The sequence below is a fragment of the Nuphar pumila genome, chromosome 3, assembly GCF_984573655.1.
Source record: "Nuphar pumila chromosome 3, dmNupPumi1.hap1.1, whole genome shotgun sequence".
Classification (NCBI taxonomy): domain Eukaryota; kingdom Viridiplantae; phylum Streptophyta; class Magnoliopsida; order Nymphaeales; family Nymphaeaceae; genus Nuphar; species Nuphar pumila.
In genome coordinates, this window is record NC_143251.1 from 23,899,802 (window position 1) to 23,915,206 (window position 15,405).

The following is a 15,405-nucleotide window of genomic DNA, read 5'->3' on the forward strand; positions in this document are numbered from 1 at the left end:
ATAGGTATACCATCTGGGCCAACTGCCCTTCTTGATTTCATTTTCTTCAAAGCCTCTGCAATTTCTTTCTTTTGAATCTTGCGCATGAAGTCACGATTTATCTCATGAAAAGGAATGGAGAAGTCTCCAAGATCTTGAGCATGACTATCATTAAATAGCTTATCAAAATAATCTTTCCATCTTTCCTTAATCTCCTCATCTTTGACTAAAACCCTTTGCGTTTCATCTTTGATACATCTAACCATACCCAAATCCTTCGATTTCCTATCTCTCATCTTTGCAAGCCTATAAATATCCTTCTCGCCTTCTTTGGTATCCAACTTGTCATAAACCTCCTTATATACCTTAGCCCTCGCGTTTCGAACAACTTTTTTAGCTTCCTTCTTTGCTATCATATACTTCTCCAAATTCTCATTATCATGACTCTTACTTAGATTTCTATAACACTCTCTTTTAACCTTAATAGCTAATTTGACATCCTCGTTCCACCATGATGTATCCTTACCTAGTGGTGCACCGCCTTTAGACTCACCCAATACCTCCTTAGCTACTTTTCTCATACCACCCGCTATCTTATTCCACATTGATTCTGAATCCTCCTCGAGACACCAATCAACTTCCTTAACTACCTGCTCTACAAACATTCCTTGTTTAGCTCCTTTCAGTGCCCACCACTTAATTCTAGGATCTATCCTATGTCTATCCCTTTTGCGGCATTGTCTAATTCTAAGATCTAAAATTAAGACTCTATGTTGTGTAGCTACACTTTCTCCTGGTATAACCTTACAATCGATGCAACAACCCCTATCTCTCTTTCTAAGTAGGAAAAAATCTATTTGACTCGTATTAACCCCACTTTTAAATGTTACTAGGTGAGACTCCCTCTTCCTAAACCAAGTGTTTGCTAAGATCATATCATAAGACAAACAAAAATCTAAAATCCTTTCTCCACTTTCATTTCTTTCTCCTATACCATAGCCTCCATGGATATTCTCAAATCCATCCCTACTAATGCCTACATGTCCATTAAGGTCACCGCCGATGAAAAGCTTTTCTCCATAAGATGTCTCTTGTACTACTCCATCTAAATCTTCCCAAAATTGATGCTTAATGGAATCATCTAAACCTACTTGAGGTGCATAAACACTAATAATATTAATAATATCCGTACCTAATACTAATTTAATAAGTAAAATTCTATCACCCTTCCTACGGACCTCAACTACATTATCTATAAACTGACGACTCATAACAATCCCTACTCCATTCCTATTCCTATTTATTCCTGTATACCAAATCTTATATCCCCAAGGTTCTATCACTTTAGCTTTCTCACCTACCCATTTGGTCTCTTGAAGACATAAAATATCAATCTTTCTCCTACACATAACATCTACTAACTCTACCAACTTACCAGTTAAAGACCCTATGTTCCAAGTGGCTAACCTAATTTTATGGTCTTGGACTAACTTCTTTACCCCCACCCGTCCAACAAAGTGAGGGAACCCTTGCCTATTTGACACCACACCCGGGCGCCGGTGTGACGCGTCGCTTCTGGGCGACGACCTAGCAACCCTTGCACATTTATCACTGCCTCCGGGCCTAGAGAGTACAGCGCGTCGCTCAGTAGGGAACGCCCCAACGAAATTCTCATATTGGTTCATTTTCATAGGATATGACAAAGTTTTTATGCTGGCTGTCACAGGCCTACCGCAACCCTCCTCCTTTATCCGGGCTTGGGACCGGCAATGTATAACTACACAGGCGGAGTTTATCCCAGTACTACTCTCGCCCAAGCACGCTTAATTTCGGAGTTCTGATGGGATCCGGTGCTTTAGTGCTGGTATGATTGCAACCAACTATCCTTGGAACAGTAAAACCAAAAATCTCGATCGAAGCCTCATCCCGCAGTCGCTCCTAAATCCAACTCTTCACTTGAAAATTTATAGGAATTAGACTACAACTGTCTAAGTAGGAATTACTGTAATTTTTCTTGTAGGTATATCAGGTGTCAAGTATATGGTGTGGTTGCCGAATGTGATTTTCAACCCATACTAGAATAAGTAAAGAACCACACTACAACAGTCAATAATTTATGAGAAGCAATCTGATAAGTATCATCAAAAGCAATCATTTAAATATTTCATAACCACAAATACGAACTCATACAATGATTCAGAGAAATGCAATTATGACAATTCATAACTCAGGTACGCATTCATACCACAAGGTACATCCATTATGCATAAAGAAACATTAAACCATACCATGATGCATAATTTTAGTACAAAAAGACATTTAACATACATTGAAAGTTAAACATCATGCAACCACCAAACCTATAACAATTAAGGAAACAGATAACATATGCATGTTCTAAGGCATAGTAAGAAAATGCATGACTTATGCGAAATGCATGAATCCTCTTATTATCTTTCCTTAAGTTTCTCTTTCATATGCATGCCCTATTAAATGCATACAATTTAAGTTCCTCTTTTTAATTACCGTTACCCGCGGATACACCAAACAAGTACAATCCCCGAGGTCAAGTAGGTTTCCAGGGTAGCTTAACACACAATTTGTATTTTATTACTGGGTTTCAACTTAGCCCTCGATCGATATCAGGAAACAACACCATCCATCGGAACATTAGACCTCCACATCTAATGTCGGAGACACAAGGGACACCCCACGCCCACAAGTGCCACTTCCTTGGTACCATAAACAAACTCACAGCTGTGACCAACACACCACTCCCGGGTAAAGTGGCGGACTCTCCTTAAAACCGTGGCCAGGAGAAAGAACCTTAATATCGGGTTCAGGGGACCAAATTACAGCACACAGAGTTTTTGTATCCTCACAGTCTCCCCAAGACCGGATATCTAAGATTCTCATACTCCAGATGAGATATCCCAGAATGTATATTACACTGTTCTTATTCATTATATTTTTATTAAAGTTAATTTTTTAAGTTTGCAACACCATATGCAAAAGTAAAGTAAAAAGGCTCGCATCCACCCCTGCGAGAAGCATCACGGGACTCCCGCCCGTGGAAACACATGGAACAGTGCAATAAAGATAAAATGTGATTTTTGCAATGCATTTAAACAATTGCAGAAAGAGCAACCCAAAGCCCAAGGCTCTCCAAGCCCAACAATGATTCATTTAGATCATCGATGCATCAAATGCAAAAATCATAACAATATGCAATGATACCAACATGATTCCAAATGCACATTCATTCGTACCAATTTAACAATGTGCATGAGCTACCACAATCATATGCATGGGTTCACCATCCATGTGCAAGTGCTTTCATGAAATCACCTAACACACATGCATTCATCCAAGATTTCATAAGCACATGAGGACATTTATGCAAGATCGTACATGCCAATACCATCGATGCCATGTACGCACTCGTACCAAGCCAACTTTGCAGAAATCAAATATCTCACATGTTACAAACTATAAAGCATACTAACACGTGTCATTAAATATTCAAAACTCAACTTTACATTCAAAAACTCAACTTTACGTACATAATAACAATTAGAGTTATCAGCACAAATTTGTTAACATTGAATAATTTATGTATGCCCTGCACATGCTTAGACATTGCCCTGTGCCAAAAACCCAAAGTTTCTCAACATACACTGTGACCTGAGTATTAACATGTGTGGTTTAGGTGATGTAATTAAACATATATGGAAAGTGTTGAGAATAGGTGGTTTTAAGTAAAGTCATTTTATATTAAGATGCTATTTGTATTTTTGCTTTTATAATGGGGCTTTATTGTAATTATGCTTTTAAGCCTCTCTCTATTTAACATAGAGAGAGGCCCTAATAATAGATCGAGTTCTCTGTTTCTTTCGTAGTCGTCTCTTTCTCTCTCTCTCTTCTCTCTCTAGGGCTCAGTTCATCTTCTACATGGTATCAGAGCTTAGCCGATCGTGGGAGCGTGATCGACTGTGACGTGGGAGCGTGATCAAGTGTGATCAAAGCACAGTCGATCGTGGAGGCTTTCTTGATCGTGATCAAACTTCGATCCAATGAGTAATTTTTTCTAATCAGGTCAGCGATTTAAAATTTTTTTAAGATCTGATGACAGATCTGGGCATGCTGCTGGTCGTGGATGCTTGCTGTGGGTTTCGTAGCTCCTCGTTTTTTTATTCTCGTGACTACCCACTGCCTCGGTGGTAGTTTCTGCCATGATTCTCGTGACTACCTATGCTGGGAGTTTGATTGTTGTTGGGAGTTTGATTGCTGTTGGTGATTCTGCATATGGTTGGGGCCCTGTTTTTTTTTTTTGTGAGATCTTGATATCGTTGCTGTTGGGAGTTTGATTGCTGTTGGTGATTCTGCATATGGTTGGGGCCCTGTTTTTTTTTTTGTGAGATCTTGATATCGTGGACATCGGTATAGTTTGCACTGAACCACGTTAGTTTCAGTGGGTTACTATCTTTGCTTTCTAATCTGCAGTGAATGTTTGAAAGAGATCAATGCTTCTATTTCAGCCGTGATACCCTGATTTTTGGGCCCTGAGTTGTTTTTATCGTGATTTTATGTCGTGACTTCCTATTTTTTTTGGAAACAGCAATCCAACACGTAGTGGTGTTGCTCGTGAATGAAAAATGACTCATTGTCGAGCTGTATATGTCTGGGGAGCTGCCCCTGTTATGAAACAGGTTCTGCGTATGCAGAAGTTATGTTAGTCGTGATTCACTGACGTGCTGAATTTTTTTTTGTTTGTGGGAGGCTGCTCACTACTGTCGTGGGGTTTTTTTTCTGTTCGTGTGTGAACAGCTGCTGATTGTAGTATCAGTTGGTGTGTGAGTGTAACACACGGTTTTCCCTGTTTTGATTGGAGGCTGTCCAGTTTTTTTTTAAATCAGAAGTATGGCTGAAACTTCGAAATGTGATTCAAAATTGGAAAATATTGGAGAATATAAGGCATTTGCCAATCCATTTTCGTACGGCTCGTCTGTAAGGTTGAATGAAACTAACTATGCCAGGTGGTCCAGAACATTTATGATGTCGGTATCTGGATATCGTAGAAAAATATCTTGTTGGAAGACGAACCCACTGAAAAGGTGGGAAAATATGTTACCTGGGATGAAGATAATGACATAGTTATGTCATGGATTATGAATAGTGTCGAACCCCATATTGCAGATGGTTTAATTTACTATAATACAGCCAAACAGATGTGGGACAATCTTCGAGATACATACTCACAAGAGACTAATGTGAGTCGTATCCTACAAGTCGAACAGGAAATATATAATTTACAGCAGGGAGATCAAACCTTGGCCTAGTACTATGCCTCCGTAAAAGCTGCGTTTGAAAGACTTAATGCTCACAGACCCCTCTGTTGTTCGAAACAAAAGGATCATCAAGAACAAACTATGGTTGCTAGGTTTCTTACCGGTTTATCTTCAGAATTTTCTGTTGCAAAAGTCCAAATGTTGACTGGTTTGGATGTACCTACTCTTGCTGAGGCATATAATTGTCTGAGCAGACTTGCGATATCTCTTCCACATTCTCAGCCTGTGACTCAGTCATCTGCCTTAGTTGTCTCATCTGGTTATGGACGTGGAAATCTTCAGAACATCAGAGGACGAGGTCGCGGACGAGGTGTGGGAGGCAGAGGAAAGCTTCAATGTACATTCTGTGGAAAATCTGGACATTTAGAAGATCGTTGCTGGGATAAGCATGGCCGACTAACCTCCTCTTCATCAAAGCCATATGCTCCCAAAGCAAATGTTACTACTCTCGAGGCAACAAAGGCACAGGAAAATATCTCTGCAAGTGACAGTAGTATCACCCTCAGTCGTGCTGAATATGATGAGCTGATAGCTCTTCGTCCTTTGAGTTCTACCTCTCCTGTAGCTGGTGTTGCCTATTCAACCGGAAATCTTCTTCATCCGACTGACAGTAAGTGGATTATTGATTCTGGTGCATCCAGACATTTGTGTGGAAATTCACTTGTTTTTTCAGATCTAAAGGATATTAAGGCTCAGCTTGGAGTCTCATTAGCCGATGGAAGCACCTCCCTGGTTGTTGGTCAGGGAAATATTTCTATATCCTCCTCATTACAGTTGAAAAATGCTCTTCATGCTCCAAAATTTCCTCAAAGTTTACTTTCTGTTAGTTGCCTTGTAAAAGAACAAAACTATAGAGTAATATTTGATCCAATGGGTTGTCATTTTCAGGATTTGCTGACGGTGAAGAAGATTGGTGGAGGCTATGAAGAAAATGGAATTTACTACCTACATCATCCAATGGGTACTGTTCATGCTGCAGTGGAACATTCATTCAGTCCTGCTTAGTGGCATCGTCGTCTTGGTCATCCTTCATTGTCAAAGCTCCGTTCGGTCTTTCCTCAGATTCCTTCCACCACATCATTTCAGTGTGAAGCATGTCAGCTGGGCAAGCATCATCGAAGTTCGTTTCCTTCGAGTCAAAGTCAGTCTAGTAATAAAGTCTTTGAACTTCTTCATGCAGATGTATGGGGTCCTAGTAAGATTTCTACTAGGAATGATTTCTCTAAGTTGTCATGGGTGTTTTTAATAAAGGAACGATCTGACGTTCCAAGTATTATCAAATCTTTAATTCTTGAAATAAAAACTCAGTTTGAATCTAGTGTCAAGATTGTTCGCACTGATAATGCTCTCGAGTTTAAATCAAAAAGTCTGTTACAGTTTTACCAAGATAATGACATCCAACCCCAAACTTCTTGTGCCTATTCATCTCAACAAAATGGGGTGGCTGAGCGAAAACATCGTCACCTACTTGATGTTGCCAGGACCATTATGATTCAATCCAATGTTCCTGCGTTATACTGGGGAGATGCAATTACAACTGCTTGCTATCTGATCAACCGCATGCCTTCCTCTTCTGTGGGTGATCAAATTCCAATTCATATCCTAAAACCCAATACCCCCCTCTTCTCCCTCTCGCCCAAAGTATTTGGATGTGTTTGTTTTGTACACAAACTTGGCCCTGACCGTGATAAATTAGCTGCTCAAGCTACAAAATGCATATTTATAGGTTATCCCAAAAATCAAAAGGGATATCGATGTTATGATCCTACTTCTCGCCGAGAGTATGTCAGTGCGGATGTATCTTTCTTGGAATCCACTCCATATTACTCTAGTACCGGTTCCCTGCTGCAGGTTGATCCAGCTGAGTCTTGTCCATTACCTATACCTCCTTTTCCTTTGGAATCCGTGCCCTCATTCCCGAACCACACTTCATCCTCTTCCAGATTTCATAATCCTCCATTGGTATATGTGCGTAGAGATCCACCTCCGCAAGTGCCTTCATCTTCTTCTTCCTCTGAGGTAAGTTCTACTGACAATAGTGATCTTCATGATGATGATAACAGGCTGATTGCTCTACGAAAGGGGACACGAGAATGTACCTTATATCCCATATCTCATTTTGTCTCCGAAGCCAGAATTGGAAATCAGATGAAATCTTTTATTTCAGCTTTATCTGCTGAAACTATTCCTCTGAACTATCAGCAGGCAGAGCTTGATACTCGCTGGAAGTTGGCTATGCAAGAAGAAATGGATGCCTTAATATCTCAGCATACATGGGATCTAGTTGATTTCCGAGCAGATGCTGACATTGTTGGATGTAAATGGGTATATACTATAAAGTACAAATCTGATGGTTCAATTGAAAGGTACAAGGCCAGATTAGTAGCCAAAGGGTATACTCAGACATATGGTATTGATTTCTTTGAAACTTTTTCTCCTGTTGCACGGATGGGTACCATTCGTCTTGTTCTCTCAGTAGTTGTTCAGCATGGTTGGAGCTTGTACCAATTAGATGTGAAAAATGCATTTCTATATGGGGACTTATCTGAGACTGTTTACATGCAACAACCTCCAGGATTCGAGGTTGAGGGGGAGTGTCAGAAGGTGTGTAGATTGAAAAAGGCGATTTATGGCTTGAAACAAAGTCCTCGTGCATGTTGCATGGTTTCAAAAGTTGTTTGAAGTGATGTGACGTTTTGGCTTTAATAGGTCAGCAGCAGATTATACACTATTTATAAAGAAAACTAGCTCTGGCATAGTTGTTATGGTGGTATATGTGGATGACATCATTCTTACAGGCTGATGTGAAAGCTATTGAAGCCACAAAGGCTCATCTTCAAAAACACTTTGTTACAAAAGACCTTGGTTCACTCAGGTATTTTCTGGGTATAGAAGTTGCCAGGAGCCGTGAAGGGATGGTTTTGTCTCAACGGAAGTATGTTCTTGACTTATTAAAGGAAACAAGAATGTTGGGAGCTAAACCAGCAAATATTCCCATGGACCATAAAGTTCAGTTGTTTGAAGAAGGGTCAAAACTGGTTGATAGCAAAAGCTATCGCTCCCTAATAGGGAAACTATTGTATATAACTGTGACCAGGCCGGATATTGCTTTAGCAGTAAGTAAAGTTAGTCAGTTTATGGACAAACCAACTAAGGTACACTGGAATGCAGCTATTATGATTCTCAGATATCTAAAATCTTCTCCTAGAAAGGGGTTATTGTTCAGGAAAGGTGAAACTCTGGAGATAGTGGCCTATTCTGATGCTGACTATGCAGGATCTATAGTGGATAGAAAATCTACCACAGGATTTTGTGTGTTCCTGGGAGACAACTTGATCTCTTGGAGAAGTAAGAAACAAAATGTGGTTTCTAGGTCGAGTGCAGAATCAGAATATCGGGCTATGGCCCAAACAACTGCTGAATTGATGTGGGTTCGTACTGTTCTGCTTAATCTTCAGGTGAAGGTTTCCTCTCCCATGACCATGATGTGCGATAACAAAGCTGCAACATATATAGCGAACAATCCTGTATTTCATGAGAGAACAAAGCACATTGAGGTTGATTGCCACTATGTAAGGGATATGGTTCAAGCTGGTCATATCACTACCAAATATCTAAAGTTGGAAGACCAAGTTGTAGATATGTTCACAAAACCTCTTGCCAGACCAAATTTCTCAAAATGTTGTGACAAGCTGAGCATGATTGATATCTATGCTCCAGCTTGAGGGGGAGTGTTGAGAATAGGTGGTTTTAAGTAAAGTCATTTTATATTAAGATGCTATTTGTATTTTTGCTTTTATAATGGGGCTTTATTGTAATTATGCTTTTAAGCCTCTCTCTATTTAACATAGAGAGAGGCCCTAATAACAGATCGAGTTCTCTCTCTCTCTTTCTCTCTCTCTCTCTCTTCTCTTCTCTCTCTAGGGCTCGGTTCAGCTTCTACAGAAAGCAACCAAGCACATGTCAATTCCATGATCTTAACAACAATTGCATAAGCATATCACTATATATTCCCATCATGTGCACACGTACTTGTAAATACATATTTTTTATTGAAATAAACGTCAAATGCACATATTCTTTCAAATGTGTGTAACTATCAAGGCATTGGTTCGGTTTGGAAATGTCATATGCCCATCACCACAAATTTATATCAAGCTCCACCTGATTGTCAACTCAATTTTTTTTTATTAAGTGCATGCCTATCTTCTGTATAATTTGGTCAAGTACAAACAACATGCAATTATCGATTCTTAACACATATATTTATATATTTACGAATGTATTTAAAGTACAAAGGTCTCTCTTCATCAAGAGGTTCACATCCGGCCGACCCAGTCGACTGAGGTCCCAACCAGGCTCAGCCGACACCAGTCAGCTGGGTCGAGTCTGGCAAACAGGCCGGATAACTGAGCCAGCCCAGCTGACCCCGTCGGCTGGGGCCTGACAGTACCTGCACTGGCCCAGCCCAGCCTGTGTGTGCTGTCGAGGCTGGACAGTTACCCACCCATTAATATATATATATATATATATATATATATATATATATATATATATATATTTATAGAAACAATTACACAGTCATATTTCTGATAGGAAGCATGATTATTGAGCAAGTATGCAGCTAAAACATTCAGCAATTTAGGAACAGTTACACACCTACACAGGAGAAAATTTTACATATATAAATTAAGAAAAACCTGTGAAAGAATTTTAAATTATCTCCATGCTTTTCTCTACTAAACCATCCAGCTCCTACCCATTACATAAAAGGTTGTTCTGCTCCACTACTGAATGGTGTTTGAATATACATACATACATACATACATACACATTTATAGTCAGAATCGTATACCCATATTCTTATAACATGCTTTTCTCTACTAAACCATCCAGCTCCTACCCATTACATAAAAGGTTGTTCTGCTCCACTACTGAATGGTGTTTGAATATACATACATACATACATACATACACATTTATAGTCAGAATCGTATACCCATATTCTTATAAATTCCCATGTTGTACACTACACACAGGACATGACTCCTTACCTGTGTGACATATCTTCAATCAATTAAATGTTGCTAACATTAATGTAAAGTATTCAGTGTTAGATAAACCTTATATAAGTAGTTACAAATATTTCATTTTAACTGCCCATCCTAGGCACCTACCTAGCATTTAGGTATTGGGCCAGCACCTAGACACACTTCTATTTACAAATACTCAATAATACAGCTCTAGCCATCTAGGTTATAAATTAAGAAAATAAAGTCCAGTGAATCTAGTGGAAATACCATCACAGACATGATCTTTGTTAGGACTCCAACTACAAATATTGGCATCCATAAGCCTGGAGTATGCAGCCAGTGTGGAAGGTCCCTTCATGCCCACTAGATTTCTTTCCCTTAGTAATGAAATTGAGATCTTAAACAAACCTAAGTTCATATATATTGGAAAAGAAATGATAAGGAAGCAATTTATGAGGTCTCTTATAACAAAGTATGTTCCATATAGTCAGTTGATAGCATATGAGAAAAGGAAAGCTTTATACAAGATGCATATATACAGTATATGAAAAAAAGATAAAACCTCTAACGGAAACCCAAACCCATTTAGATTTAATAAACCCCTAAATCCCCCTTTCATTATTCGAAAACCCCCTTTTCTTTCAATCGATTTGGAGCCTCACCGTAACCCCATCAATGCTTGGACACCGGACACACCAAAACAAGAAAAGAAACAGTAACCCCTACCTTTTTCCGGCGAGGTGGTTGCTGCTACAACGAAGGAGGTGAAGACCGAGAGGGAGAGAAGGACTCGGCAGGGCCGGCGGCATCGACCCAGTCACACGTAGCGAGGGTGCCGTCGAGAGAGGCTAAGGAGGGCCAACCACGATGGTCGACCACGGCGTCGAGACTCCAACGAACTCCAGGGCAGCGCCGATGGCTTGCGCAGAGGGAGACGGGAGAGAGAAGAAGAAAGAAGAGAGCAGAGGTGGGGAGGAAGAGGGGCGAGACCCCCATTTGAAGAGGCAGGAGCACACTGCCCTCCCAGCGGCGCGCTCCAGCCCCCTTCCCCCTTTGCGATATCCCTTTGCAGGGGTTAGGGTAACCCCTTCATTTTATCGGGCCTTCATATGCCCCTTAACATAAAACCCCTCTCTTTTTTTTTCTTTTTTTTTTATAAGCATGCGGGTTGGGGCCGGGTCCAAACCTCGCGACCCGCGACAATGGATCCGCTGTTAGCGTGGATCCGGGTTGGCTCTTTAATGCTAGATCCATAATGAGCGTGGATTCGGGTCCGGTTTTGAACGTGGATCCGATTATGTTATAAAGGTGGATCCACATGTTGGATCCAAATGGGTCCAACTGTGAATCAAACCCAAAATAAATTTTATTTATTTCTTTACTTTTATTATTATGTATATATATAATAATTTACATAGGTATGATTCTTATGGATCTGGGAAGCAGATCCTAGGCCCAAAACGCATAAATTCTACTTAATTGCGTAAAAAAATTGCATAACATTTTCAGTTATTACAGAAATAGTATGGATTAGAAGTCTCCTCAGTGACATGGGCATCTTCATTTCTACTCCTACCAAGATGTGTTGCAACAACAAGAGTGTCATCTATATTGCTAGCAACCACACTTTTTACGAGCGTACAAAGCATATTGAGATGGATTGTCATTATGTTCAAGACAAATACCTCAAAGGGACCATTTCATTGTCATATGTTACTTCAGAGTTTCAATTAGCAGACTTCTTCACCAAAGCTCTACCAACTCCAAGATTTCTGTTCCTTCTTGACAAACTTTTCGTCTTCTCCCCGTAAAGTTTGAGGGGTGGTGTTAAATTATATACTTAAATATATATACGAATGTATATATTTAAGTATATACTTATTCTGTATAACCAAAATACCTGATAGGGGTATTTTGGTAACTTCACTGTATATTTTATTTTTTAGATATTTTTCTTTTTCTTTATTTTTCCTTTTTCTTTTTTATTTAATGTATTTGGACCACATAAAGGGGCCCCACCTTCTAGCCGTTGGGAGCCCCAAACGGTCATATTTGGACCATATTTATGACCGTTTTGGGCCCCAACGGCTAGAAGGTGGGGCCCCTTTATGTGGTCCCTTGGGTCCTTCCTCCTCTATAAATTGAGGGCTCCTCCTTCATCCTTGTATGGCTTTTAGCCTCTACTTTTCTCCCCCTCAATAAAGGTGTTTTTTGCCTTTGAAGGCTTTTTACCCATTAGTGGGTTATTTGCACTTGTCTTGTGCTTGTGTTGTTGACTTCCTTGCTTCTCCTCTATTCGCATGTTGGTGCTTCCGCGTCTTTCATTACAACCACTAGAACACTTCTTGTATCTAGAAATGTTTCAAAAGTTTTTTGGGCCGAAGTTGCCCTTACGAAAGTCTATTTGATAAATAGAATGACTTCAAAAAATATTAAAAATATCTCTTTTATTGAAAAATTATTTAAAATATCTCTCGATTATAAAAGGTTAAGAATTTTTTGATGTAAATGTTTTATTCTTATCAATAAAAATGACAAACTTTCTCAAAAAGCAATTCCTTGTGTTTTCTTAGGCTATGTCGAAAACCAAAAAGGATATAGATGTTACGACATTAAAAGAAACAAATTATATGTTTATCGAAATGCCACTTTTCTTGAAATTGAAATTGGTTTTAGCAAAGAAAAAGACCAAGAGAATTGTGATTAGTTGTTTCTTTTTTACCTAAACCTATCTCACAATAACATACAAACCTATGCTCGACGTACCGAAGATCATCCACCATGTGCTTTAGAAAGATATTCCCACAATCAAGAAGTAGATTCTTCTAGTCTTAGAAAATCTATAAGAATTTCAAAATCTCCTAATAGATTTGTATCCTATAATTCCTTTGAACCAAGGTACAAATCATTCTTAATAGCCGTACACTCATATTCAGAGACAACATCTTACCATGAGGCTAAACATCATCAAGAATGGATTAAGACAATGAATGATGAATTAGAAGATTTGAAAAAAGCAAAAACTTGGGAGATCCAAACTAAGGTTGCCAAACTAGGAAGCAGAAGCAGGAAACGATACAGGAAGCAAAAGCGAGGCATTTTAAAATTTATACGAAGCGGGAAGCGAAGTTTCAATTTAAAAGCAAAATATGAATAAAAAATGAAGCAATATAGAATCAAACAAGAAACAAATAAAAACTAAAATAAAATTGATCATTCTTTTATTTCATGATTTTTTGTAAAAGGGTTAAAGTTTTTGTTAAAATCTAACAATGATGGTTACCAATTTAAAGAAAGTACATGGAAAGTGAGTGAAAGTGTGAGAGAAAATACATGAAAAAGATGAAAAGAAACGTGAGAAAAGTATATAGTATGCATAGACCATGTGTATGAGAAGCATAAAAGAAGCGTGAGGGAATCGAGCTTCCCATGAAGTTTCGGAAGCGAGGAGTATCGCGCTTCCGAAGCGAGTTTCTGGGAAGCGAGCTTCCCACCTACCTAAGAAGCTTCCGGTAACTCTGATCCAAACATTACCTAAATGAATACAAATGGCATATACACAATTAATTTTAACAGTTATGGATCAGGCTTGGTGGGGACTTCATATAATAGTACAGACTACATAGAGCCCAACTACCATGTATTCTCAGCATTGATTGGGTCTGATACAGTATATACGCAATACCCAGATTTCTGGCATGTTTAAATAAGGGAGAAGCTATGGTTAAGATAGAAAATCTTTCTGCTCTGCAATATAATATGTTTTGGGATATAGAAAGCCACATCCAAGGTATCTTAAATATTTTACCTGCTTAGATCAGCCAAGAGTGATGGGAACCCCCTAATTTGTTGGCACATCTTTATCAAAAATTTATTTGTGCATTATATTGAAATTGGTTTGAATAATCAAAATATTGCATGGTTCACATTCACAAGTATAAGAAAGTGTACTTTGGGCCTATCTGCAATAAATGGTTCTTAGCCTTCATTATGTGCTTATCAAATAGAAAAGCATGAAATATGAGTTAATGTTTCATTGATGAAAATAACTCGGTATTTCCAACTTAATGATGTTTGGTTCTGTAAGGGTATTTCTTAAACTGATATGGTGATGGAAATTTATTTCTTTATGGGGTCCTTTTGTTCATGTCTCAAGAAATATGTGTTTGATTGTTGTCTACAAGGCAGAAATTTAACTGGTTTATCCGAGTTATTGGTGTGACTGGAAAACTTCCATCATTGTTTGTTGTACTATTTCATTTGGAAATACTTGTGGAAATGCAGGGGAAAATGAGCTGTCTTATGATCAATGACATTGATGCTGGGCTAGGGCGCTTCGGTGAGGATGCATTCCTCTCATGTTTCTTATTCTTTTCTCTTGGAAATATTAATAGGCTAGTATGCAAAAGTTCTGACTAGGGTAATGAAAGTTGGAATTCACTTGTTTTTTAGTGTTCTATCGCATGTTTCGTTATGTATTTCTATCCAGATCTGTATTCATGTTTATGTTTCTTGTTTGTACAGTTTTTTTATAGAAGTTTAGGCATGCATAGTACCATTATTTGGACTATGGAGAGACAAGTTTAGCATAGCACCTTATTGTTATACTAAATTTATTTTTGCCATGGATTTATTCCAATGCATCTATTTCACTAGTCAGTCCAAGATAAGCTGTTTATTTATGTGATGCAGATAGTTTCTTTACTTTCTTGCTTTTATAAGCATTCTGCATATTTTCTGGTTGTTTTTATGGCTGTTCATGTAGGAAACACTCAAATGACGGTCAACAATCAAATTGTTGTTGGAACCTTGATGAATTTGTCGGATAATCCTACAAGGGTGAGCATTGGGCAGGACTGGAGAGAATCAGATGTTACACGCCGGGTTCCTGTGATTCTAACAGGAAATGACTTTTCAACACTTTATGCTCCTTTAATTCGTGATGGAAGGATGGATAAATTCTATTGGTGTGTGCAACCTAGTAACTAAATATATTTTGCAATTCTGTTTTTATCTTTAGAAGATCTTTATAGTCTGAGATATGA

General features: G+C 38.7%; 1 protein-coding gene across 1 annotated transcript in view; it reads left to right on the plus strand.

Moving 5' to 3' along the window:
- LOC149842300 (P-loop containing nucleoside triphosphate hydrolases superfamily protein) overlaps positions 1 to 15,405 on the plus strand; it is a 117,441-nt gene that overhangs the window by 49,019 nt on the left and 53,017 nt on the right. The window contains exons 7-8 of the mRNA XM_089999053.1: positions 14,645 to 14,699; positions 15,126 to 15,327. Of these exons, the coding sequence (XP_089855179.1) occupies positions 14,645 to 14,699; positions 15,126 to 15,327 (257 nt within the window). The remainder of the gene's footprint in view (positions 1 to 14,644; positions 14,700 to 15,125; positions 15,328 to 15,405) is intronic.